This window comes from Protopterus annectens, chromosome 4.part0 (assembly GCF_019279795.1).
Source record: "Protopterus annectens isolate FY-2018-M chromosome 4.part0, PAN1.0, whole genome shotgun sequence".
Taxonomy (NCBI): domain Eukaryota; kingdom Metazoa; phylum Chordata; order Ceratodontiformes; family Protopteridae; genus Protopterus; species Protopterus annectens.
In genome coordinates, this window is record NC_056733.1 from 891,380,274 (window position 1) to 891,404,983 (window position 24,710).

Sequence of the window (24,710 nt, forward strand, 5' to 3'; positions counted from 1 at the left end):
TAGCATTTCTTTCTGGTTGATATACAGATGTATTTGGTTTGGGCTCCATTTGCCCTGAATGCATCTCCCTGCCAGGTGGACCCCCGAGCATAGTCTGATGTGTTTGTAGCTAGGGTTTGGGCGGCAGGGGATAAAGTTCATAGGTAGGTACTAAGCTAACTTCCCTTTAGAGCCATTTTAAGCTTAGTCAATTATCCCTTGTGAGACTCAAACCCTGCACCTTGTGTTTGCAAGGCAAACACCTTAACTATTAGGCCACCCTCCCAACCCTAAGAGGGTGCGACAGTCCCTTGTTTTGGTGACATCTCTGCCCAAAGAAACTCCTGTTGTAGGCAGGGAATGAGAGGAATCATGGTTTCCAGGCTGCGACTATGTTTACTCAAACTTAGGTACCATTGAAGTTTCCTCATATGCAGTTTCGCATAAGGAATTAGTAGAATGCAGGATTCCATGAACCCCAAAGCCTGCAGAATTTGTCTTTCAGATAACTGGGTTTTTGTTGCCATTTGTTTGAAGTATGTTGTCAGTTGCCTTTGCCTGGCGTGAGGTTAGCCATCTGGGCAGTTGTATTGAATAATTTGTTTGAAGCAGGCTGTCAGTTGCCTTTGCCTGGCGTGAGGTAAGCCATCTGGGCAGTTGTATTGAATAATTTGAGATACCAATTGTGATTTATTTTAGTTTATGGTGTACCCTAGGCATGCTAGAAGCCTTTTTACTAATGCCAGATATTGAAGTGTCCTTTTCCTCTGCTTGAATGAGACAATTGTCCAGATAAGGATACATTTGAATGTCTGCAGAAAGCAATTACTGGTGCCAGGCACTTCGTAAAGACCCTGGGCACAGTAGATAAGCCAAAGGTCAGGGCAGAGAATTGGTAATGCAAAAAACCTGCTTTGAAGCAGCGGTATCTTCTGCACGATTCCCTTATTGGGATATGCAGGTATGCCTCTCAAGTCTAGAGGCACTAACCAAGCATCAACTAGCACAGGAAGCAGCTGTTGCAAGGTCAGCATTTTGAATTTTGGAATGTCAAGGAAAGTGTTCAGAATCGTTAAGTCCAGTATTGGACACCATGAATTGTCTTTTCTGGGTACCAGAAAAAGTCTTTAATAAAATCCTTGTCCTTATTCCTTTTCTGGTACAGGATGAATAGCCCCCATATCCATGAGGGACATGACTTGTTTCTGGGCCTCTGCCCACTGGCTTTGTGGCAGATCCGGCCATCTGTCTGGAATTGGCAAAGTATGGAAATGAAATCTGTACCCCTGGGATACTATGTTTAATACCCACTTGTCCTGGGTAATTAACTGCCAGATTTGAGCAAGAAGTGCTAGTCTTCCCCCCAAGGAGGCTGCCAAAAGGTAAGTGCTTGGAGATTGTAGAGAAAAGTCATTGAGACTTCTTACTGTAGGGTTGTGCTTTGTTAGTACCCGGTGATTGATATCTGGAGCTTTTGAGCACCTGGGTTTGCCCAGAGTGGCTCTGTTGGACACAGGAAAGAACCAATTTTTAGTAGGCCAGTGCCTAATGAACCTGGGTGGCTGCACTTGCATATAGCTCAGTCTTCCATTTTCTTCAAAACCTCTTGTGCCTTATTACCAGAGTATCATGCTGCAGAGAGGCATCCAACAATTTAGCTTTAACATGATCAGGCAGATTTTGCTCCTTGAGTCGGGCATGCGTTCTAATCACAGATCCAGTAACGGCAACCCTACAAGAGGCCTCCAAGGAATCAAAACCACATTGCAAAGTCTGCTTTCCAACCCGTTCTGCTGAATGCAATAAATCCTCTATTTTCCACACAATCAGAAATCATTTTCTGTTCCAGTAAGCCCATAAAGTGCGGTTGATATTTAAGCATATGAAACAGGCAGTTTTAAGCCCTGATTGCCAAGGTTGCAGATGTATAAACCTTCTTACCGCATCTATCCAGCGCCCTGGAATCTCTATCAGAAGGGGTAGGATTTTTGGCTGTAGAAGCCTTAACACCCTTGGGACTCTGAGAAATAGTCTCAGGATCAGCAGCAGGATTTTTGAAAAGAAATTTGTGGGAGTCAGGAACCCTGTAATATCTGTCTGGCTTACTAGGAGCCAGAGGCAGGGAAATCAGGAGCCATGCTTGACTCCAAGAACACAACAATGTAACACAGGAAGTACTGCCAAAGGCCTATGCAGAGGAAGAAGGAAATCCCTAAGCTTCTTTTGAGTCAGAGAAGTCCTGACTCTCCCAGTGAAAACGCTCACTTGAAGTATGCAGTCTCTCCAAAAGAGAGATCCTCAGGAGGAGATGCAGATGAGATGGATTCCTCTGCATCAGAATCCTCAGGGTGCAATAGAAAATTCCCGACAAGAAATGGAAACCTGATCTGAAGACTCATATTCAGTGCCTTGACTAGGCCTCTTAACAGGAGGGGGGGGGTTGGGAACCCCTGATCAAGGCAATTAAATCCTCAGCCATTTTAATCATTTCTTTTTAGGCATAGGGGCCTGAGCACGTGGCTCATGCTTCAAATTTTTTTTTTACCTTATTTTCGTTGCTGCCGTCTGTTTAATATAAAAATGTTGAGGCCTGTAAACATCCTCAGAAGCCGGTGCCTGCTTAGCAGCTCCGGACCTATCAGAGGGATAGACATCCACGGGTTCAATACTCTTGCGGCATACCAGACTTCGAATGGGTCTCTGTAGAGGCCTGCGACTCAAAAGTAGCAGGTATCAGGAGCTGCGAAAGCACTTCAGAGTACCAGTGAACCAGTGACTGGCTTAGGAGAAGCTTCAGTTTTGGACCTCAACGCGGTCTTTTTCCTTGTGTTTGTGAACTCCAGTAGTCGAGCAGACATTTCAGGATAGTTAAATCTTGAACCAAAATATTTAGAAGCAAAAATATACAGATGCTTAATAGTATGTTGGTTAAATCTAGCACAAAACAGACAGCAAGGCACATTGTGATCAGGGCCTAGGAAAGGAATACAGTACAAATGAAAATCCTTAAGATATTTGCTTCACATAAGTAATGCAATTAACTTTTACGGACATCTGTAAGGAGCAAGAAAAGTTTCCCCAACAGGGTACTTGGCTTTAGTTTGAAGACTGGTTCTGAAACTCTAAAACACAAAAATTTCAGGAGTCTGCCGACTGGCACTTGCAAATTGCTTCTGGCACCATACGGCAAGACAGAATAAAATGGCATCAGCTGCATTTTTATACTCCTGACAACCTGATGTCATGGAAGAGACCACCACAACCGACGCAGGACCCAAGACTGTTATTCAGGCCGACGAGGGCAACCTGCCAGCAGATTACCCAAACGTATTGACTGCAACAGTGAAACACTAAGAACATACTAAAACCAGCATGGAAGTATCGAATAGAGAAAACTACAAAGCAATTAAGACAACTGTCAGACTACAGAAGAGGGAATAGATCAAAAATACTGGATGGATGTGATTAAAGCAATGCACAGCATTAGAACAGACTGATCTATCATGCACTGTTGCAAACAGACAAAATTCCAGCACAAAGTGGAAAAACAGAAGATACAGAAATCTGCGTTCTAATACTGTGTTGCTTTAAATAACTACATCCGAGTAACTCCAGGTGCATCTACAGTTAACTGCTACAGACATCTCTAGGAGTCAAATATTGCTAGTTTAAATTTGCTTCAGTAATTCCACAACCATACTATGTACAAGGATTTCATCTTAAAACTTACACAATGGCAAACTGCATTAATATTTGACTTCTGTCTAGCGGAGGTAAAGAGAGAACTGTTTTATATCAATTTATACATACAAACTAAGCAACTTATGGATGACCCAAAAGTTTGAGAATTGAGAAAAAAGGTAAAAAATTGAAAGACCACCAAAAAGAGGAAGTAGATACATTTTGGAGAAGTATTTATGAAGATCCTGTGGCACAAAGACGCTAAACTGATAGAAGTAAAACAAATAAGTTTAAAAGTTGCAGGATATGAAATGAGATGAACAGCCAGAGAGATTGAGACAAAGAAAAGCCCCCAACTGGAAAACTCTAGGCCCAGATGCAGTATCTAACTTTTGGTTAGAAGTATTAACATCTTTGCACAAGGATTTGGCCACAAGTAACTATATGCACACCCCGAACAGACACCAACCTGGCTAACATGCAAAATGCTCAAGTGAACCCGCAAGTTACCCTAAAAATTATAGGCCAATAACTTGCCTTCAGACTACATATAAACTAGAGGTGAATTGATGCTGACCGAGTTTGTAGTCATTAAGAAAAGTTATAGCAGCAGAGCAAAAGGACAATAAAAGAAAGTTGTATAGAACAAAGGACTTAAGTCTTACTGGAGAACTGTAAGAGGAAGAATTTAAGTATGGCATGGACTGACAAAAAAATAAAGATTTGTTAGTATCCCACATTAATGAAGTGTTTTTAAAAGTGTACAAGATGCACACCCTACACAAACTACATTAGTGACCATGAAACAGTGGCAGACCACTTTTAAGCCATGATAAAAGGATAGATCATCACAGGAATAAAAATTCAGAGGGGGGCATTCCAGGGTGACTCACCATTGCTTTTCTGCCTCACCATTAAACCTATTAAGCTGTTTACTTAGGCTATGGCTTCAATTTGGCTCCTTAAAACAAGTTTAAGGACTGCTCTGTTTAGGATTTAAAACTGCATAGCTTAGACAAGCAACCGAAAGCACAGCTGCAGGTTGTCAACTTCAGATATAAAAGTCACTTGGTCTTAAGGGTGCAAAAGCAACATTTACAGCAGGAAAACTGCAGCACCAGAAAATCAGTTTGGGACAAGAACGTGATCTAAAAACTTGAGCAATACTTATTTCATTAACTTTAATCATACTTTGACTTAGGAAAAGGGTCCATTCCCATCACAGTATTAGAAACCCAAAAGATTTGGAGAAATTCAAGTGTTAAGACATCTCTACACAGACCGCTATAGATAAATATTTGTTTATATACATACACATCCACATCTATGAGCAGGTAGAAGAAAGGTGGGTAGGGAAAGCACAAGACAAACTATACTAAAATACCACTAAATGGAAGACTGGCTACAAGGAATAGCTAAAGTTAGTTACAAAAAAAGATTCAGTGAGGAGCTCAGTGCAAGACAGCAGATGCCAAGCAAAGATTCCAAGGAGAGGACCATCATGGGTAGGGGAGGAGCACAGATGTTGGAACCTGGAGCTTTGGTATGTAGCCAAGTCAGACCAGAAACCTGTAGATTGAAAATAATGAAGGAGTCAGATCAAAGATGTTCTAAAGGAGCATAGAGGAGACACCCTGAAAGGCTCGGCAAAGTCACAAAGCTACATCCAAATGAATCTCTTTATGGCAAAGCCTGAACCGGCTACCAGTGAGGCACCTTCTGCACAAAAATAACTTCATGGATGAACTAGAAATTGGCAAGAGTGGCCAGCTGAGAAGATTCTTTTGAAATCCTCTGCAGACAGAGGGCGAGTTTGACAGTTTTGACAAGGCTACAGAGATTTGACAAGTGTGCCAAGTAGTTCAGAGACCTCCAGGTGAAGATGGTCACTGAAGCAACACTTTCCAAATCTGTCCAGCACCCTAGACTGTTAGGGGGTGGACAGCTTTACTCTAGCTCCTTTTTGGTGGCTGCCACTACAACCATTGCATCTACTACAGAGACTACTTTGCGCCAGTGGGATTCATCTTTGAGGGGCTAAGAACTTTGGGTGATGCCATATATCACCAATGGAATTCAACTCCTTCCATGCCAGGCAAAAGACCAGATCAATTTGGGGGGCACCCAAAACCTACATGAGGTAACACCAACAGCCTCCAAAAATATTGGTCTTCTAATACTTCAGAGTAATCAACCACCTTTTTTCCCCCAAGTACCTCTGTCTCCAAAGAGCAGCTTGGGTTGTGATTTGGGGACCCTTCTTCCTTTAGAGCTTCAGTAAGATTCCAACAGGGAATCTACACCTCCGCTTGCACATACTCTTCAAGGGGGATGGTTAGTGGTGGTATCATTAGAAAAGCACAGTTCTGTGGGGACCCACTGGAAGCTAGGTGGAACTGGCTGCCCCTGTGGAATATGCCAAATTGATTTTATTCAAAACTGAATAGGGGGATGGGTTGGGTCCAAGGGATAAAGCCAGATCCCTAGAGAACCCTTTCCACAACTCCAAAGGCAAATAGACCCGGTGAAACAGTGGCCATCTGCACTGCAGCACAGTGCTCTAGTACAGGTAGAGCATAACTGAATCCACACCTACAGGAGAAAATCAGACCCAAATGTGTCCATTCAAGTTCCAAAGGGAAGGGATGATCTGTCAAAGTAGACCCCAGCACCACGGATCAGACTGATGCTTCAAGCTGCAGGACCCATTCAATCCTAAGGCACATGAGCAGAACTGCTCAGAGAAGCAGTCAAACTAATGCTGTTCGAATCAAACTTAAGGTCTGATGAACCTTAGGGCTCTGAAATTGAAGGTCAGATCAGGAGAAGGCAAGACTTGAGTAGTGGCCAGAAAACTCATGGATCTAATAAGGGGCAGTGTCTAAAAACCCATCTGGATCTCAGCTCTAAAGAACTTGCACATCCCATCCATGTCTGCATTAGATACATTTCTGGAGGACCCGATTGGATGTGTCAACTGAGGTCTACAGTGTTTCTGGGGTCTGCATGAATGTAGAAAGAAGCTTAAAGTAACAGAATCCATGAGGAGCTCAGCAGAAATAGTCCTTTGAGTATATGAATTACTAGACTTTGGATTTGTAACTGAGTGGTTGGACTAGCAAAAATAACGATCTGATCCAAAGACTTTGGATCCAAGAGCTTAAGATCTACTGCAGGTAGTTTCAGATCTGTCAATTTAGTGACTTGGAGGGTGGCTCTGAGTCTTGGGAGACTTGGGCTATAGCTTCCCATGATCAGACAAGTTTTGGGGACTTACTGGGGGATTGAGCTGTAGACTAGGAAGCAGCAAACCTTTGAGCACTTGTTTCTCTTGTCAGCTTGGCATGAGAATTAAAGTATGAGCAGACCAAGCAGCTCATATTTTGAGTAGGCCCCACACAGTAAATGCACTCCTTGTGGGCATCAGAGTTAAGGATTTTATGCCCACAAGGACATTTTTTTTTTAAACCCAGTCGGCTTGTCAGACTGAACAAAAATGGAGAGAATACACCAACAGTAAAAAAACTTTCATCTACACACACACGTATACACGCATACACACATGCAATTGTATAAAATTACCTTGAACAGGGTAGGAAAAAAACAATGGTATTTAGAAGACTTTACTATTTAACTAGTAAGAAAATCGGTCACAAGAAAACCAAACGACTAAGAGGGATAAGAAAATTAAACATTAGAAACAATCAAATACTACAAAACAGAAGGACCCTATGTCTGTGTGTGAAGGTGGCAAACAAGATCTGAGGTACTGGGGATGGACAAGGGCATTATGGGTAGAGGGACAAGCTTGAAAGTTGGATCCAAAGTCTCTAGTATGCAGCAGAGTCAGAGGCTCGGATCTGTAACTGTAACCCATTCATTGAGGAAGGATGAAAAGGAGACTAACCGTATTTACAAATTAAAAAACTCACTTCAGTCCAGAGTCTTAAACATGGAGATGCTGGGGTTTATGCTAGTTTTTTTAAAGTCCATCTTCCAGTCTTCTACCCACTTCTTGCAAAACAGCTTGCACATTTAGGCTGTCTAGCAGGACAGAGGTTTCAGTTTACTATTTACTCATTAATTTCATATGGTTGCTGGTCTTTCTGATCAAACCTCTAATTCCCGTTGCTAGTTCAATTCCAAGACACTTTTGATGCTATTTAACTCTTGGCTTTCAACTCTGACTTCAGTGCAAATGTTTGCCTTATCAGCAATAGGTAACATTTCACCAAGTCTTGCCCACCAGCCTTTCCTGTTAACAGAAGACCAAGACGTAGTCCTTCAACTTGCTGGATCACACATTTGGCTATAAAATTTTCATAAAAAACTCCTAAGTGTAATGCTCCAGGAGCGTTCTGAAGATTGGCTAAAGAAACTTCAGCCTCACATCTGCCTTTCAGCCCCCAAATTAAAAACTAGCCTTCTGTACAGAAATTTCCCCACAAACAATGGAGTACCTAAACTGACTACTTTTGGAAGCTACTCTTCCTGCTGATAAATATCTTGGTGAAGATGTAATTGTGTTTGCCTTGTAATGACTAGAATTGGGGAAATCGTCCAATAAAACCATTCAAGTTAACCTAGTCATGGAAACCCAAACTTTCAATAGATAGTTCACTCCCTTCTCAATTTCTCTGGAGCAACTTAAATCAAAAGTCTTGCCATCTTGCAATTTAGCAACATTTCTTTGGAAGCCACACACTCAGCCATTGTCAACACTTCGGTCTTTGATCTCTGCAGACTTCAATTTACTCAAAACAGCTACTTAAGCTTTTTTTCCCAGTCTTTTTGTAATTTTACTTTATATATTCAAGTGTCCCACTGAACACCTGACTGCATTTGATTTTTCCTGGATAATCACTAAAGGCCATCTCTTGCACTACTGTCAAAACCTGAATTGCTGAAGGGTTGTAATGTTCCTCCTACACAGATCTTTGCTGGTCGATTTGCAATTACATTTTCCAAATTTCTTCCTGCTAGCATCCCTGCAATGTAATTACCAGCCAGTACCAATTTTATACAATGGGCAACTTCTACGGGCTTCAACAGCTTTGGTTTTCACATGGGGACAGCTCTAATCTACCGGTTACTCAGCAGCCCACCTGGAGAACATTTCCAGAGAAAAAGTACAAGATAAGACAGATGGGAGAAATTCTGGCCTTTACTCCATTCCATGCAATCATTATCTTTCCCTGCCAACAGTAGTAAGAGAAGACCACGCCAGCAAACCTGCACCACTCTTCAACTTTAATACAGACCATTTTCTTTATTGGACACTAAGAATTTAAGACAGCCATCAGAAAATGCTCAAACCAGCTATGTTCCATCACTGAAACTGTGCTGCAATTTATCAGCTGCTGTTTATAGCAGTGGATTTGTTTTGCCAAACTCAACTTGAATAGCAAATCAGTGTTCTACTCTGGTTGATGAATGAAAAAACATTACAAAAGCACTACATTTTCAGTGATACATTCAAACTAAAACTTGCTTTGAGCAAAACCGCAGGACAGACTTTTGCAGAGATAAAGCCAGTGACAGCACTGGCCTAAGGAATTCAGTAGTGCTCAAAATATGGGTTCAGGCGCCTAGGCAGTGAGACATTTCCCTGAGATACATTTTGGCTGGGGACACATGGCTGAAGTGACATTCAGCTGCAGAGAAATATGGCTGTTTTCCCCCTGTGAATTTGGTTATTGAAGTTGTAGGTATGACAACACATTCTTCTCTTTGCCCACAGGGAATTTGCAAACATCCATATTTCTCTGCAGCTGAATGTCACTTCAGCCATGTGTCCCCAGCCAAAATGTACCGCAGGGAAATGTCTCGCTGCCTAGGCGCCTGAACCCTCAAAATATATTACCTAATAAGTAAGCTACCTGAAAACCTAAGCAGATCCCAAAATTACCACCAACAGGCCCCTACAGAAGTACATAGCACTGAACGGTACAAATACCGCTTCACATCACCATAAAGGTGAAGATCTGACAACTACTTTCCATTGCAAGACAAAGGGAAATTGCTGGTCTAGTCTAAACATGCCCTGTTAGATGCAGTTAAGATAAACTGAACTAAATACTGCACAATCAAGCTTATTCTCAATGCATCATTTTTGAATTCAAAGGCTTTTCACCTACCTTGGAGTAGCGAAACTGGGACTTCCTCCCAAAAGTCAATTTAATGAGCATTGTACCTTCTCCGTTTCCAGGCTCCGAAATGCTCTTTTCCATGATTTAAGAATCTACACCTATCCAAAAATGAACAGTTGTATAATCAAGCAAGTGAATTATTGCATTGTACAAACAAGTTGCAGGGTTTTAAAACATCATTCAAATGTAAATAAGCTGAAATACACAGCTACCAGGACCTACATTTAACACCATTAGCAAAGTGCTAAGCACGACACATTTTAGATAATGTTGCAAGACTAAGATTACTTCTAAGAGTATAAAAGCCAAACCTGCCTTAAACCATAGTATATTGGACATTCTAACATCCTTGCTGCTGTAGCCTTAACTGTATGGGTTATATACTGCAACGGACGACCACTGCCCAGCTTTCAAAGCTTCAAGGCACTTTCCAAAATACTCAAACCTCTAATGGGGATTGAAGATATCCACAAGTAGAAATCAGAGCACCAAGAGCTTCACAGCCTTCTTGTATCAAGGGAAGGTACAGCCATGAAATGCAAACGCAAGAAAATTTACATATTTATACACAAAAGTGCAAGGAAGATTGAAGGCAGGGACAGTTACTGCAAAAGCTGTTAGAACATCTGCCATTTTGTTTTTTACTTACAATTATGTTAAGCATTCAAAATCACTACTGCAACAGCGCAAGCTGTATGGCTAGATCAACAAGCTTTACATTATATAGGGAAGTAAAAAGTAAAAATCCCGGAGACCCTGCAGAAAGACCTTAACCAAGCCTGTCCTCAGAATGTAATCCAGTTTACAATGTTTTGCGAGTGTACAAGGGATCAGGTTGCAGTTTGAATCATACTCTACCTCTTTCCAAAAAGAAATGGAAGCCAAAGCCCTGCTAGAATGGGTCCCACTCCCAACCCAACCTGAAGTGGTTTGTTTGACAAAAGAAATAGCATGAGAACCATCTAGAAATGGTCGGCTTACTTTGTCTTAACCACTGGAGAACAGAGATTTAACAGACTGATCAAGGTAACTTCTGAAGGCACCTCAGGCTTAAGCTTTTTTCCAAAGAAACCCTGTGCGTATATAAAAAAAGCATGTAGGGTTGACTCACCACGACCATCTGCAACTGACACTTCTTGCAGACGTTGGGGAAAAGAGTAGCAGTTTTCCACCAAGCCAGGAACTTCAAAATCAGCCCGATGAGCTGGCTCAGATGGTAGCGTTTCCAAGTACAAACATTAAGATCCCAAGGAGTAATCTATTCTCTTGGAAGATGGATAGGTAAACCACCTTTCAAAAACAGACTAGTATAAAAACAGTGAAAGTAAGGACAAGCAGAAATGAAGATCAATGCCACAAACTCAAATTTTAGAAAGATGTTCTGGCCTTAAAAAGGGTCCTGGTCTTAGTGGGGGACCAAGAAAATAAATTTCCCCCACTTGTTTACATGATTTCCTAGTGACAGTTTTATCCTCCTTTGTGCCAGATGCACGTTCATAAAAAAAAAAAAAGTGCCTAAAAATAGCAATACTATCAAAGGCGGTCAAATGAAGGGTGATCAAGTTTGCATTGATTAAACAACCCCTACCTTATGAGCAAATCTAGTCTGTGGGGAAGCTTGTGGTAGTTTCCCTTGTGGCAGAGCCGCAGTGGTTCAGTTTTGAAAATGACCAAGGGTGATACCATAACCTTTGGGAGCACCTGTGAATGTTTTGAAGCCTGGGCATCAAGTGAAAGTGTAAGAGCATACAAAAACATTCCTGCCTATGGGAAAAGCAGCTTTTCAGGCCAGTTTGCAAGGAATCCTGGAGCAGCATTTCTGTTTTGAAATGAGGCCAAACAAATCTACTTGAGGTTAATTCCCAAAGACCCTGGAGGTGTAGTTTCCATTTGCAAGGGTATGCCCATGTCCTGCTCAGCAAGGACGTTGTATGGAATGTATAAAGCCCAAGAGTAAAACCAGGTTGCCACTGCTCAGGTCATCTTGGCAAGCCTGGAAAAGTTATAACCCGATACCACCTCACTATGGTGTGGTCAGTGATAGAGTTCCTAGGGACCAGAAATGATTTAATGTTCTTAACTCATCCCAGCCTATTGATGCCTGAAAGTGTTTCGGCAGTTACAGCCTGAGGCCTCCAGGCATCAATTACTTGTTCTATTTGCATTAACAATTCCAAACCCATGCTTCAAAGTATCAAAACATTTCACCTTGAAGCTTAAAGCAGCAAACAAAAGTTGCACTGATATTTGTACATAGTCAAGTTCATGTTTTTCTAAATATCTGGAAAACAGTAGCAGACAAAGTACGGTTGTGTACACTTACCATAAATGTAGTTAAGAGTATATTCATTGCTGCAGTCCTAACAAATAGGTTATCCGGCTCCTGGTAGCCCTCAGTCGTCCAGAATACCAAAGAGTAAAAATGTTGGTTGCCATCCGTTGCAAAGGATGTCAGGGCGTCCGATAAAAAGGAGGCAGCAGACGTCACTTCCTCAGTCTTGCTTGCCGCAACAGTCAAGGAGTACCCAGAAAATAAGGCTTAAAACAAAATCCAATTTGACAAATTTAAGCCTGTAGTTTAGGAAAAGAGAATAGAAGACCAGAAAAAGGGGGGAGGGGTGGAGGGAAGGAAACCAGGAATGCAACATTAAATACACTCAAACATCTATATGTATGGCAAGTGTACACAACTGTACTATGTTAATAGTGTTTCACTGTTGCAGTCCTAACAAACGGGTCGATTACCAAAGCCCAGAGAAAAAGGGGGAAGGAACCAACAGCATCAAGGGTCGAAGATAATGCCCTGCACCACCAGTGGCAAACCCTGCCCTGACTGCGGAAAACAGACGCGAATTACAATGCTTTGTGAAAGTGTGAACAGAAGACCATGTGGCAGCTTCCAAACGTCTTTAGTAGGGACACCCCTTAGAAAGGCTGCAGAAGTGGAATCCGCTCTATTAGAGTGGATCCTAACACCTTGAGGCAGAGATTTGCCATGAAAGGAATAAAGTAATGCAATGTGCAATCCATTTAGAAATTGTTTGCTTAGAAATGGCCTTGCCCTGGGCTCCAGGGGCAGAACTGACCAATAACTGTGCCGATTTCCAAAGGACCTTAGCCCTGTCCAGGTAAAACTGGAGCAGTCTGTGCACAGAGAATGTAGGATCCTTTCACTTCTATTGCAAAGATTAGGAAAGAAGGTAGGAAGGTGTATGGACCGATTAAGAGTGAGGCTGGAAACCACCTTGGGCATAAAGGAGGGATTAGTCCTCAGAGACCATCTGCAGGGAAAAAAAGGCTCCACAGCCAAAGCTTGCAGCTCCGAAAAGTACAGTTTTGTACCTACCATAAATGTAGATGTTCGAAGATCCACATTGCTGCAGTCCTTACACTTGGGTAGTCCGCTGTCCTCGGTCGGCCCGAATATCAAAGTATAAGGCTGACGTCGGTCAGGGCGCATTTGACTGACATCAGGACGTCAGGGTACAAATGCGCATGACTGACGTCATATCCTCAGTCTTTTCTTGCCCCAGATGTCAGAAGACCCAAAAAATAAAGGTCAAAACCAAAAGATAGCAAACAACCAACCAACCTTGCACTAACTATATGAACAACATATACAATACACAATATGTACAACCCAACCCACACAACCACCTCTAACTACAGAGGGGAAGGAGGGAGGGTAAATTGGACTGCAGCAATGTGGATCTTCGAACATCTACATTTATGGTAGGTACAAAACTGTACTATGTTCTTCATCTCACATTGCTGCAGTCCTTACACTTGGGTAGAATCCCAAAGCAGAGGTAAGGGAGGATGGCCAACTACAAGGAAGCAGGAGCTGCCAAAATGCCCTGCAAAACAGCAGTGGCAAAACCAGCCCTGGACTTAGAGTAAAGTGGCAGGTGATAATGCCTAGAGAAAGTAGGCACAGAACTCCAAGTAGCTGCCTCCAAAATATCCTTGGTTGCCACACCCCTCAAAAAAGCTGTTGAAGTGGCAGTAGCCCTAGTGGAATGAGGCCTAATCCCAGCTGGAATCTCCTTGCCATGATGGGAATAACAGAAAGCAATGCAAAACCCAATCCACTTAGAAATAGTTTGTTTTGACACAGGCTTGCCCTGAGAACTCAAAGCAAAAGAAACCAACAACTGCTGAGACTGCCTGAACCTTTTAGTTCTGTCCAAATAATAACGCAACTGCCTGTGAACATCTAAAGTGTGCAAAATCTTTTCCTCTTTATTTTGGGGATTTGCATAAAAAGTAGGCAAATGAATAGTTTGGTTTAAAGCCACACTAGAAACCACCTTAGGCATAAAGGAAGGATTAGTATGTAATGATACCCTATCCTTATGGAAAATCAAGAAAGGCTCAACTGCCATGAGGGCCTGTAATTCAGAAACCCTTCTTGCAGAGGTAATGGCCAACAAAAAAGCAGTTTTCCATGATAAATATTTCAACTCAGCAGTAGCTGCAGGCTCAAAAGGTTGTAGAGTGAGTTTCTCCAACACAAAATTGAGATCCCAAGCAGGAGTAGGAGCTCTTAGGGGGTCTTATATTCTTCGCCTCTAAGAAATTGCTTGAACAAAGGATGAGAAAACAATGGTGGGTCGCAATCATAGTGAGCAGAAATTGCTGCAGCATGAACTTTAATAGAAGAGAAAGACAAACCTTTGTCTAGTAACTCAGTAAGATATTGAAGAGCCACACTCAAATTAGGCTCAGAAACATCAAAATCTTTTGCTGCACTCCAAAATAAAAATCTCTTCCATTTATCTGCGTACACTTTCCTTGTGCTAGGCCTTCTAGCTTCCAAAATCACATTCAAAACTTGTTGTGGAAGTTGAGACCCTCTATGGTTCAAAACAGAATATGCCAGGCTGTCAGGTGAAGAGTGAAGTTTGACATTGAGCAAATGGCTGTCCTCCTGTGACAACAGGTGTGGAATCGAAGGCAAAGGCCATGGAGGCTTCCGTATCAGACTTCTCAGTAATGGGTACCAGTGCTGTCGAGGCCAATCTGGAGCTATTAAAATCATCCTTGGCTTGTCCTGTCTGACCTTTAGAAGTACCTTTAGGAGGAGGGGCAGAGGTGGAAAGGCATACACATGAAGATTGCTCCAATTGAAAGAAAGAGCATCCACTTTCCAAGCTGTGGGATGAAGCCTTTTTGTGCAAAACTTTGGCAGCTGATGGTTTAGTGGAGAAGCGAACAGATCTATGTCTGGAGTTCCCCATGACACTGTCAATTTCTGAAACACATGAGGATCCAATTTCCACTCGTGGGGATCCATAATTGCCTGCTCAACACATCTGCTAAGGAGTTCTGTGCTCCTGGCAGAAACCTTGCCTGAAGATTGAGTTGTAAACTGAGAGCAGTCTCCCACAAAATCATTGCTTGCCTGCATAGAGGATAAGAATGTGTTCCCCCTTGCTTGTTGATGTACCACATGACAGTTGTGTTGTCTGTTAGAATCAACACCTGTCCTGGAAGAAGTAATTCCTGGAAAGCTATTAATGCAAACTGGACTGCTAACATCTCCTTCATGTTGATATGTAGATGTTGTAGTCTGACAGGCCACTTGTTTTGTATCCACTTTCCATTTAGATGAGCTCCCCAAGCTTTGTCTGAGGCATCTGTCGTTAAAATCTGACTCGCCTCTGGCCGGGTCAGAGAGTCCCTTGTTTAGGTGACATTCCTGAGCCCACCACAAAAATTCCTTTTGAATGCAAGGTATTATTTGAATGACAGTGTCCAGATCCTAGCAGTGCTGTGTCCATACATTTTTGAGATACCATTGTAGCTTCCTCATATGCAGTTTGGCATTGGGAAGCACCAGAATACAAGATGCCATGAACCCTAAGGCTTGAAGGACTGTCCTTGCAGTCAGCCCGGACTGATGAGATAGTTGATGGAAGTAAAGGGATAGACTCTTGTTTGTCCGGGGTTAAAAAGGCCATCTGGGATGCTGTATTCAGTCTCACACCCAGAAAGCACATGTCTTGAGAGGGTACTAGACTGGACTTTATTTCGTTCACAGAATACCCTAGGCATCTTAGCACTGCTATCACATATTCCAAATGATGAAGAAGCTCTTCCCTTCCTTGAGCCAGAATTAGGCAGTCGTCCAAATAAGGATAGATCTGTATTCCTTTTAGTCTGAAGAAAGCTATCACTGGAGCCAGAACTTTCGTGAACACTCTGGGCGCAGTAGATAAGCCAAAGGGCAATGCAGAGAACTGATAGTGAGAAGTCCCAGCTCGAAAACGCAGATACTTTCTGCAACTTAGTCTGATAGGAACATGAAGGTAAGCCTCCTTGAGATCCAAAGTTACCATCCAATGATCTTTGCCCAGCAGAGGTAAAAGCTGCTGTAACGTCAACATTTTGAACTTGGGAATGTCCAGATAAGTGTTGAGGATAGATAAATCCAAAATTGGTCTCCACGTGTTCCCCTTCTTTGGTACTAGGAACAGGCGAGAATAAAATCCTAGGCCCACTTCTGGCAGAGGAACTGGCTGTATGGCCCCTAGTTGGAGCAACAGAGAAACCTGTTTGTGAGCCTCTATTCTTTGTTGAGGAGGAACGTCTGGCATGCCTTTGAAAGGAGGCAAGGTATGGAAATAAAACCTGTAGCCGTGGTGTATGATATCCAATACCCATCTGTCCTGGGTAATTAAACTCCAATTTTCTTTGAAAAGCACCAACCTTCCTCCCAAAGGTGCTGCCAGACGAGCAGGCTCTGGCAGCTGAAAAGGTAGGTCATTGGGTCTGCTTACGAAAGGACTGACCCCTGCCCTCACCCGAAGCCTGTGCAGGAGAACTCCCTGTTCTAGGCCTGAAAGAGCCCTGAGCTCTGCCCTTACCACGTCTAGATCTACCCCTAGACTGGGAATCATAAGAAGGATACGTCCACCCCTTAGTAGGCCAATTTCTACTAAACTTTGGAGGCTGGACCTGCAAAAAATCTTTAACAGTCTGCATAGACTTAGCCTTGTCTTCCATTTTCTTTAAAACTGTCTCAACAGGAGGACCAAACACGTCAGATTGTAAAGGAGCATCTAAAATCCTTGTTTTAAGATGTTCAGACAAATTCTGATCCCTCAGCCAGGCGTGCCTGCGAAGAACTGACCCAGTGGCAGCCACCCTAGACGAGGCCTGTACAGCATCAAAACCACATTGCAAAGAATGCTTACCCACCTGTTCAGAAACATGCACTAAATCTTGCAACTCTTTACAATCAATACCTACTGTCAGAGCATCAACCTTAGACTTCAATTGTGAAAGGAGATAGTTTTGGTATTTCAACATGTGAAACTGGCAATTCAGAGCCCTCATAGCAAGAGTGGAAGAAGTATAGACTTTCTTTCCCCATCTATCCAAGGCCCTAGCCTCCTTGTCTGCAGGAACCGGATTTTAACAGAAGCCTTAACACCTTCAGGTCCCTGGCTAACAGTTTCTGGGTCTGCCCTAGGACTCTTAAGATACTTATGAGCTTCAGGCACCCTGTAATATCTATCCGGCTTAACAGGAGCAGGAGGCAAAGAATCAGGATTAAGAGAAGCCTCTGTAAAAACATCTTCCACTACATCCAAAACAGGAGGTATAGCCAAAGGCCTATGCTGGGGTAAAAACAGAAATTCCCTAAGCCTTTTCCTGGAATCAGAGAAGTCCTGACCTTCCCACTTAAAATGCTCCCTCATGGCATGAAGAGTTTCTGAAAAAGAAAAATCCTCAGGAGGAGTAGCAGAAGGAGTAGAATCATCCACATCAGAATCGGAATAAGGAGAGTACTCCTGCAAGTCTTCAGCCAAAGACTCTGAAATATCTGAAGCCTGCTCAAAACCCCCCAGCTCAGGCTCCACCCTAGGTCTCTTATCAGGAGGGGGCATAGAACCCCTAATTAAAGTAATCAAATCTTCTGCCATTTTAAGCATATGCTTCTTGGGCACAGTACCTGAAGAGCTAGGGGTAACACCAACTGAAGCCAAACCTGGCCTGCCCCTGGGAGAAGCCTTTGAAACAGAAGGAGAGGGCCTAGCCACCTTAGGAAGGGAGGGGAGTATAGTAACTTTAGAAGCCCCCTCAGCCTGACTTGTCTCCTGAGAGGCCACATCTTGCAATAAGGTCTCACCCTGGGAACACAAAGAAACCTCCGGTGGAGCCACCGGCTCCACCGACACCTCTAAAGAACCGGCGTCCGGTACAGACGGTTCTTCTAGCCTAGGCTTAACTGCCTTGTCCTTGCGCTTCTTCGAAGAAGCGGGTGTCTGAGCATCCGACGGCATTTTATAGTTGCACCGCTTCCCAAAGACTAACCTTGCACAATCCAACCTTCTCTTTATAGTGCGTTTATTAAATCTAGCACAAGAGCGGCAGCCAACAACGTCGTGCTCAGGCCCTAAGCAAGGAATACACAAAGTATGATGATCTCTATGCGGTATCTGTTTCCCACAAGAAATGCAATTATTGACTTTTTCTGACATCCGGTAAATGACTGAGGCAAGAAAAAACTAAAATATTCCCCAACGGGGTACTTAGCCAACTTTGAACTCTGTCTGAAACTTCTAAATCGAAAAATCTCAGAACGCCAACCGGCACTTGCAATGCTGCTTCTGCATCGGACCATGCGGCAAAAAAGACTGAGGATATGACGTCGGTCATGCGCATTTGTACCCTGACGTCCTGATGTCAGTCAAATGTGCCCTGACCGACGTCAGCCTTATACTTTGATATTCGGGCCGACCGAGGACAGCGGACTACCCAAGTGTAAGGACTGCAGCAATGTGAGATGAACATCCATCCTTGCTGAAGTAATAGCCAAGTGGAAGGTGGCCTTCCAAGATAAACTTTATATCTGTAGAGGCAGCTGGCTCTAAAAGGAGGAAGAGAGCGAGTTTCTCCAGAACAAAATGAAGATCCCAGACTGGCGTAGGTGTTCTGGGAGGTTTTAAATTGCAAGCACCTCTAAGAAACATTTTCATCAGGGGAGGAGAGAAAATGGGCTGTTCAAGAGAACAATGAGTAGAGATAGCTGAAGCATGGATCTGGATATAAAGGAAGACCACCCTTAAGCAAAATCAGCCAGATATTCCAGAATCAGAGGAAGGGTAGGTAGCCAACATTCTAGCGGACAGGTTCAGCGCAAGCTTCTCTCCCCCCCCCCCCAAAAGGACAAATAACTATCCCAGCAGAGTGCTGCCCCCCTGACATCTCAGATGCTCAGGTAAGAGCCGCCCTCTCAAAAGCAAAAAAAACACCATATCAATGGGACCAGACTGTGTCCCAGGCTGTGTCCTACATGAACTCCAAGAAGAGCTGAACACAAACATAAAACTACTGTTCAATCTCAGCCTTACTACAGGATATGTACCCAAAGAGTGGCATACAGCAACAGTGGTCCCTCTCCACAAAGGTGGTGCCTCAACTGATCCTGGAAACTATCGCCCATAAGCCTGACTAGCTTGGTCTGCAAAGCTATGGAAAGGATCATAGACCTCAAAGATATTGGGGACCTACAGACACTGGATCCTACCCAGTTCGGCTTTAAGGGCAGATCCTGCCTCTTAAACCTGGTCGATTTCTTTGAAATCGTCATCAAGGCCATTGATGAGGGGAAGGTGGTCCACACAGCATACCTGGACCTCGCAAAAGCCTTCGATACAATACCCCACTCGGGCATTATAGATAAGCTCACCAGCTTAAATATAAACCCCTATGTCACTAGATGGGTTGTAAACTGGCTCAAGGACAGAACCCACATGGTTAGAATTGCTGGAGCCATGTCAGACTCCAAACCAGTTACAAGTGGCGTCCCACAAGGCTCAGTCCTGGGACCTCTTGTTCGGTATATATTTCTCAGATGTACAGGCAAACGCAGAAGGACTGTGGCTGACTAAGTTCGCAGATGACTGCAAACTGGGCACTATAACAGACTCCCCAGCTGACACAAGCATCCTCCAAAAGGGAATCATAGAAACAGACAACTGGTGCCAGAGCCATGGCCTCAAGCTAAATGCCAAAAAGTGTATAGTCACCCCCTTTGGCAAAAACAAAGTGCCCACAAATTACCACATAGGTGGTAATCCATTAAGTACAGAAGAAATTAGGGACCCAAGTTGATAGCAATCTCTCATTTGACAACCATGTGGCCAAAGTGGTTAGAAAAACATTTTATATAGCCCACCTAATCGTGAAGGGATTCACATCTAGATCAGGGGAGGTCATAGTGCCTCTTCACAAAAGGGGCATTGTACTCAATTATGGGCCTGATGAAGGATGAGTGATGTACCTTAGCAGACACCTGCAGCAACTGTAAAGACCCCAAAAGTACCTCACCAAGAGGACCAAAGGGCTCAAACAGATGCCATATGCTGCCCAGTTAAAGAAACTCCAGCTCTCAGTGGCATACTGCCTGCTCAGAGGCGATCTGTGCCTGACTTAAAGCCATGTCCAACCCGGAATTAATGGACATGCCTGCACCTAAAATCCAAATCCCATCGAGCTACACGCTCGAGAGACTTGAACCTCAGCACTGAAATAAATAGGACATGCTGGAGGGACAGATTCATAACCCAGAGGCTCCCTTCACTCTGCCTAACCTGGACTGGGATTTTATTCCAGAGTCCCTCAAAGAGGAATCTTTATGAGTGGATGGGAGATCGCAGGTTTACCCCGGGTATCACTTGTGTCACTGTTAGACACAAGCACAGTATACTAACCTCAAAAAAGGGCACAGCAAAATTAATTTAAAAATGGGTGGCGAAAGCCAAACACACTGGCTAGGCTTATAAATGCCCTAGGGCAGATAGCCTAGTATGAACCTATGAGAAGCAGACTCCCCTCCAGCCTGCATCCATTGAGAGAACCTTTACCCATTTGCCAGCATAGGATTTCCTAGTGCTAGGCCTCCTGGCCTCCCTCAGCATGTCAGCCACCTGTTGGGAAAGGGAAGGAGTTGTACAATGAGCCATGCTGCCAAGCTGCCAAATGGAAAAACTGAAGGAGGATGTAGGTTTCCTCTTTCCTGAACCAAAAAGATCGTGCTTCATTCAGAGAAAGATGCCAAGGAGGAAGATGGGAGAAACTGAAGCAGCAGATACCAATGCTGTCTCAGTACAGAGACATGAGAAAATAGTCCTTTGACATTAGGCTTTGATCTTCATTAATACTCTAGGAAGAAGAGGGAAGGCGTACACCGATAGTAACGTCCAAGGGAAAAACACAGCATCCACTTTACAGGTTCTGCTGTGCTGTCTGGTGCAAAAAAAAAGGAAGTGGCAGATGGTTGTCTGGGGAAAAGAGATTCACCTGTGGGGTGCCCCAATGTTGAATGGAGCTGTAAAAAACTGTTTTGCCCAGCTGCCACTCGTGAGGATCCAGGGTTTGCCTGCTCAACTGGTCTGCCAAAACACTGAGCCTTCCTGAAGAAACTGAGCTAGGAGATGCCGGTCCAGGGATGCTGCCATGGACCAAAGATTCATGCTTTGCCTGCACAGGGGGGTAAGAGTCCCTCCCTGCTTGTTGATGTAGCACATGACTGGTGTTCTGTCCTGACAAGCAGGGTCCCTAGAGAAAGATGCTTGAAAGCTAGCAAGGTCTGCTGAACTGCAATCAAACTCTTAAGATTTATGTGTAGGTGCATCTGCTTGGCATTCCAACGTCCCTGCATTTATCTGCCATCCAGGTGTGCTCCCCAGGTGTAGTCCTACGAGTTTTTAGTCAGAACTTGAGTGGCAAGAGATGCCCAAAAAGGCATGCCTTTGTTTTGTAGACAGGCTGTTGCCCACCATAGAAACTCTGCTTGCAGAGATGGAAGCAGAGGAATCATCATATCAAAGTCCTGTGTGTTTACACCAAATGTTCTTGAGGTACCACTGCAATTTCCTGATATGCAATCTTGCATATGGAATCATGAGAATACAAGATGCCATGAACCCCAGAGTCTGCAGACATTTCCTTGAAGGGAGCTGGGACAGGCTTGCCAAGTCCTTGAAGTAAACTCAGTTGTCCGCTTCTCCTGGCGGAGATGTATAATCTGGGCGGCTGTGTTCACACTCGCTCCCAAGAATTTTCTACTTGGATGGTACCATTTTCAATTTTTCCACATTGAGGAGTGTAACCCAGGAAAGACCAGTCTTTACAAAATCCAGATCCTTCAATAGCTGTTCCTGAGAACTTGCTTGAATCAGTCCTACACATATGGGTAAATCTGAATTTTAAGCCTGCAAAAAGCAATGACTGGGGCCAGGCACTTTGTGAAGACTCTGAGCAGTAGACAAGCCAAAGGGCACTGCAGAGAATTGGTAACGTTGCTTACCCACTCTGAAACGAAGTTACTGCCCGCAACTTTCCATGATAGGATGTGCAGGTAAGCCTTTGAGATCCAAGGTTACCAGCCAGGAATCCTTTTCTAGCAGTGGTAGCAATCGATGCGGAGTGAGCATTTTGAACTTTGGAATTACTAGAAGAATTCAATATGGAAAGACCCAGGGATAGGATGCCAGGTGCCTTTTTTTCTGGAAGCAGGAAAAGCCTGACATAAAAGCCCTGGCCTACCTGCTGAGCAGGAACAAATTCTATTGCTCCCAGATGAGATGGACAATTTGTTTTTCTACTTCGGCCCTTTGGTTTGGAGGAAGGTCTGGGAATCCCTTGAGAGCTGGAAAGGTGCAGAAAGAAAAAGACTTGTGCCCTAGGGACACCATTCTGAGCACCCATTTGTAGTCAGATAGTGGCCCAGACATCTGCAAAAAGGGCCAACCTTCCCCCTAAAGGACTCTGGCAAGCGAGAACAGGCAGAAGTTGTAAAAAGTAATGGAGTGTGTTTTGATTGAGATGCAGGCTTGGAGCTTCCCCCTTTTAGAAGTGGAAGCCTGCCAACAGTTAGACCTCTGAGGGGTAGCCCCCTAGAAGGCTTGTAACCTAGTCCTGGAAAGTACATTTGTGTACCTACCATAGATGTTAGAGTGTATTCACTGTTGCAGTCATTGCACTTGGGTTATCCTGCTGGCAGGCTACCTGCAGTCGGCCAGAGTTCCAAAGTCTAGGTCTGGTGTCTGTTGCTGTCGCCTCTTCCCTGACATCAGTGCATCAGGGGTATAAAAAGATGCAACAGACGCCATTTTCTTCAGTTTTTCTTGCCCCAGATGTCAAGTGCCCCCAGATAGGAAGGACGACAAAATTATGCCAAAAAGCATGCATGTACTAAAATAAGCATTCCTTCATCTACAAGCAAATACACCACATAGGTTGTGTAGAGTTGAGAAGTACAGACAAGTCCCAGCAATGAAAAGGGGGATGGTGGGTGGGTAACCTGGACTGCAACAGTGAATACACCAACATCTACATTTATGGTAGGTACACAACTGTACTATGTTCATAGTGTTTCACTGTTGCAGTCATTACACTGGTTGAATCCCAAAGCTGAGGTTGGGTGGCTGGGCCTAAATAGGATTAGGAGAGGCTACCAGGCCCTGCAGAACTGCAGTGGCAAAGCCTGCTCTGGGATTTAGAGTACAGAGGCAAGTGGTAGTGCTTAGAGAAAGTGTGCACTGAACTCCAGGTTGCAGCTTCTAAAATGTCTTTGGCTGGTACTCCACTGAGAAAGGCTGCTGAAGTGGCTGCTGCTCTGGTAGAATGTGGCCTAATGCCCTTGGGCACTGATTTGCCATGTTGTGCATAACAGAAGCGGATGCAGTGTTCTATCCATTTTGAAATAGTCTGCTTTGAGATGGGCTTTCCTTGCGATCCTGCAGCATAAGCTACAAACAGTTGCTCAGTTTTTCTGAAAGCTTTTGTTTTGTCCAAGTAGAATCGTAAAGGTTTGTGTATGTCCAAAGCGTGCAGAAGTCTCTCCCCTTTATTCTGGGGATTTGGGTAGAAAGTTGGTAAATGGTTTGGTTGAGAGCCACATTGGAAACCACCTTTGGCATGAATGTTGGGTTTGTTCTAAGAGACCCTGTCCTGGTGAAAAATGATGAAAGGTTCTACTGCCATTAATGCCTGTAACGCAGACTCGTCTTGCTGAAGTTATTGCTAGGAGCAGAGCAGTTTTCCATAAGAATTTTATATCAGCTGTGCTGGCTGGTTCAAAAGGAGGCAGTGGGAGCTTTTCTAAAACAAAATTGAGATCCCCAAGTAGGTATTTGTGCTCTCCTTGGGGGGTCTTAAGTTTTTTGCCCCTCTAAAGTACTGCCTTAGTAGTGGATGTGAAAAGATAGGAGGTTCCGTATTGTAATGAGCTGAAATGGCAGAGGCATGGATCTTAATAGACGAGAAGGATAGGCCTTTGTCCAGCATCTCAGTTAGGTATTGTAAAATCTGAGGTTTATTTGGAACAAGTGGCTCGAGCCCTTGTGCCTGGTTCCAAGCACAGAATCTCTATTTTTCTGCATAAGATTTCCAAGCGCTGGGCCTCCTGGCTTCTAAAATGACATCCACAACAGCTTTAGAGAGGTGCAGTCTGTCTGGCTACATTATCTGCCATGCTGCCAGATTTAAGATTCTGAGTAGACTGTGCAGAATCCTATTCTGTTGAGTCAGAAGATGAGGAATTTGAGGTAGTGGTCAGGCTGGGCCTTGATACAAGCTCTTTAGGATTGGGTACCAGTGCTGGCATGGTCAGTCTGGGGCAATCAATATAATTTTTGGCCTCTCGTCTGACTTAGGAGCACCTTGGGAAGAAGAGGCAGTGGAGGAAGGCATAAACTGTCAGGGTTTTCCAGCTGAATGATAGAGCATCCACTTTCCATGCTTGTGAGTGATCAGTTCTTGTGCAAAATTTCTGTAGTTGGCAGTTGAGAGGAGGCAAAAAGATCGATGTCTAGGTGTCCCCATTTCCTTGTTATGCTGAACACCTGTGGATTTAATTTCCATTTGTGAGGATCCATGAGATTT

The 24,710-nt window shown here is 43.8% G+C and overlaps 1 protein-coding gene across 4 annotated transcripts in view; it reads right to left on the reverse strand.

The window, feature by feature from the left end:
* The window catches only part of EIF4ENIF1 (eukaryotic translation initiation factor 4E nuclear import factor 1), a 1,251,142-nt gene that overhangs the window by 1,180,823 nt on the left and 45,609 nt on the right, over positions 1-24,710 (reverse strand). For all 4 annotated transcript variants that reach the window (XM_044068847.1, XM_044068848.1, XM_044068846.1 and 1 more), the window contains exon 2: positions 9,798-9,907. In XM_044068847.1, coding sequence (XP_043924782.1) covers positions 9,798-9,890 — 93 coding nt within the window. In that variant the 5' untranslated portion in view covers positions 9,891-9,907. The remainder of the gene's footprint in view (positions 1-9,797; positions 9,908-24,710) is intronic.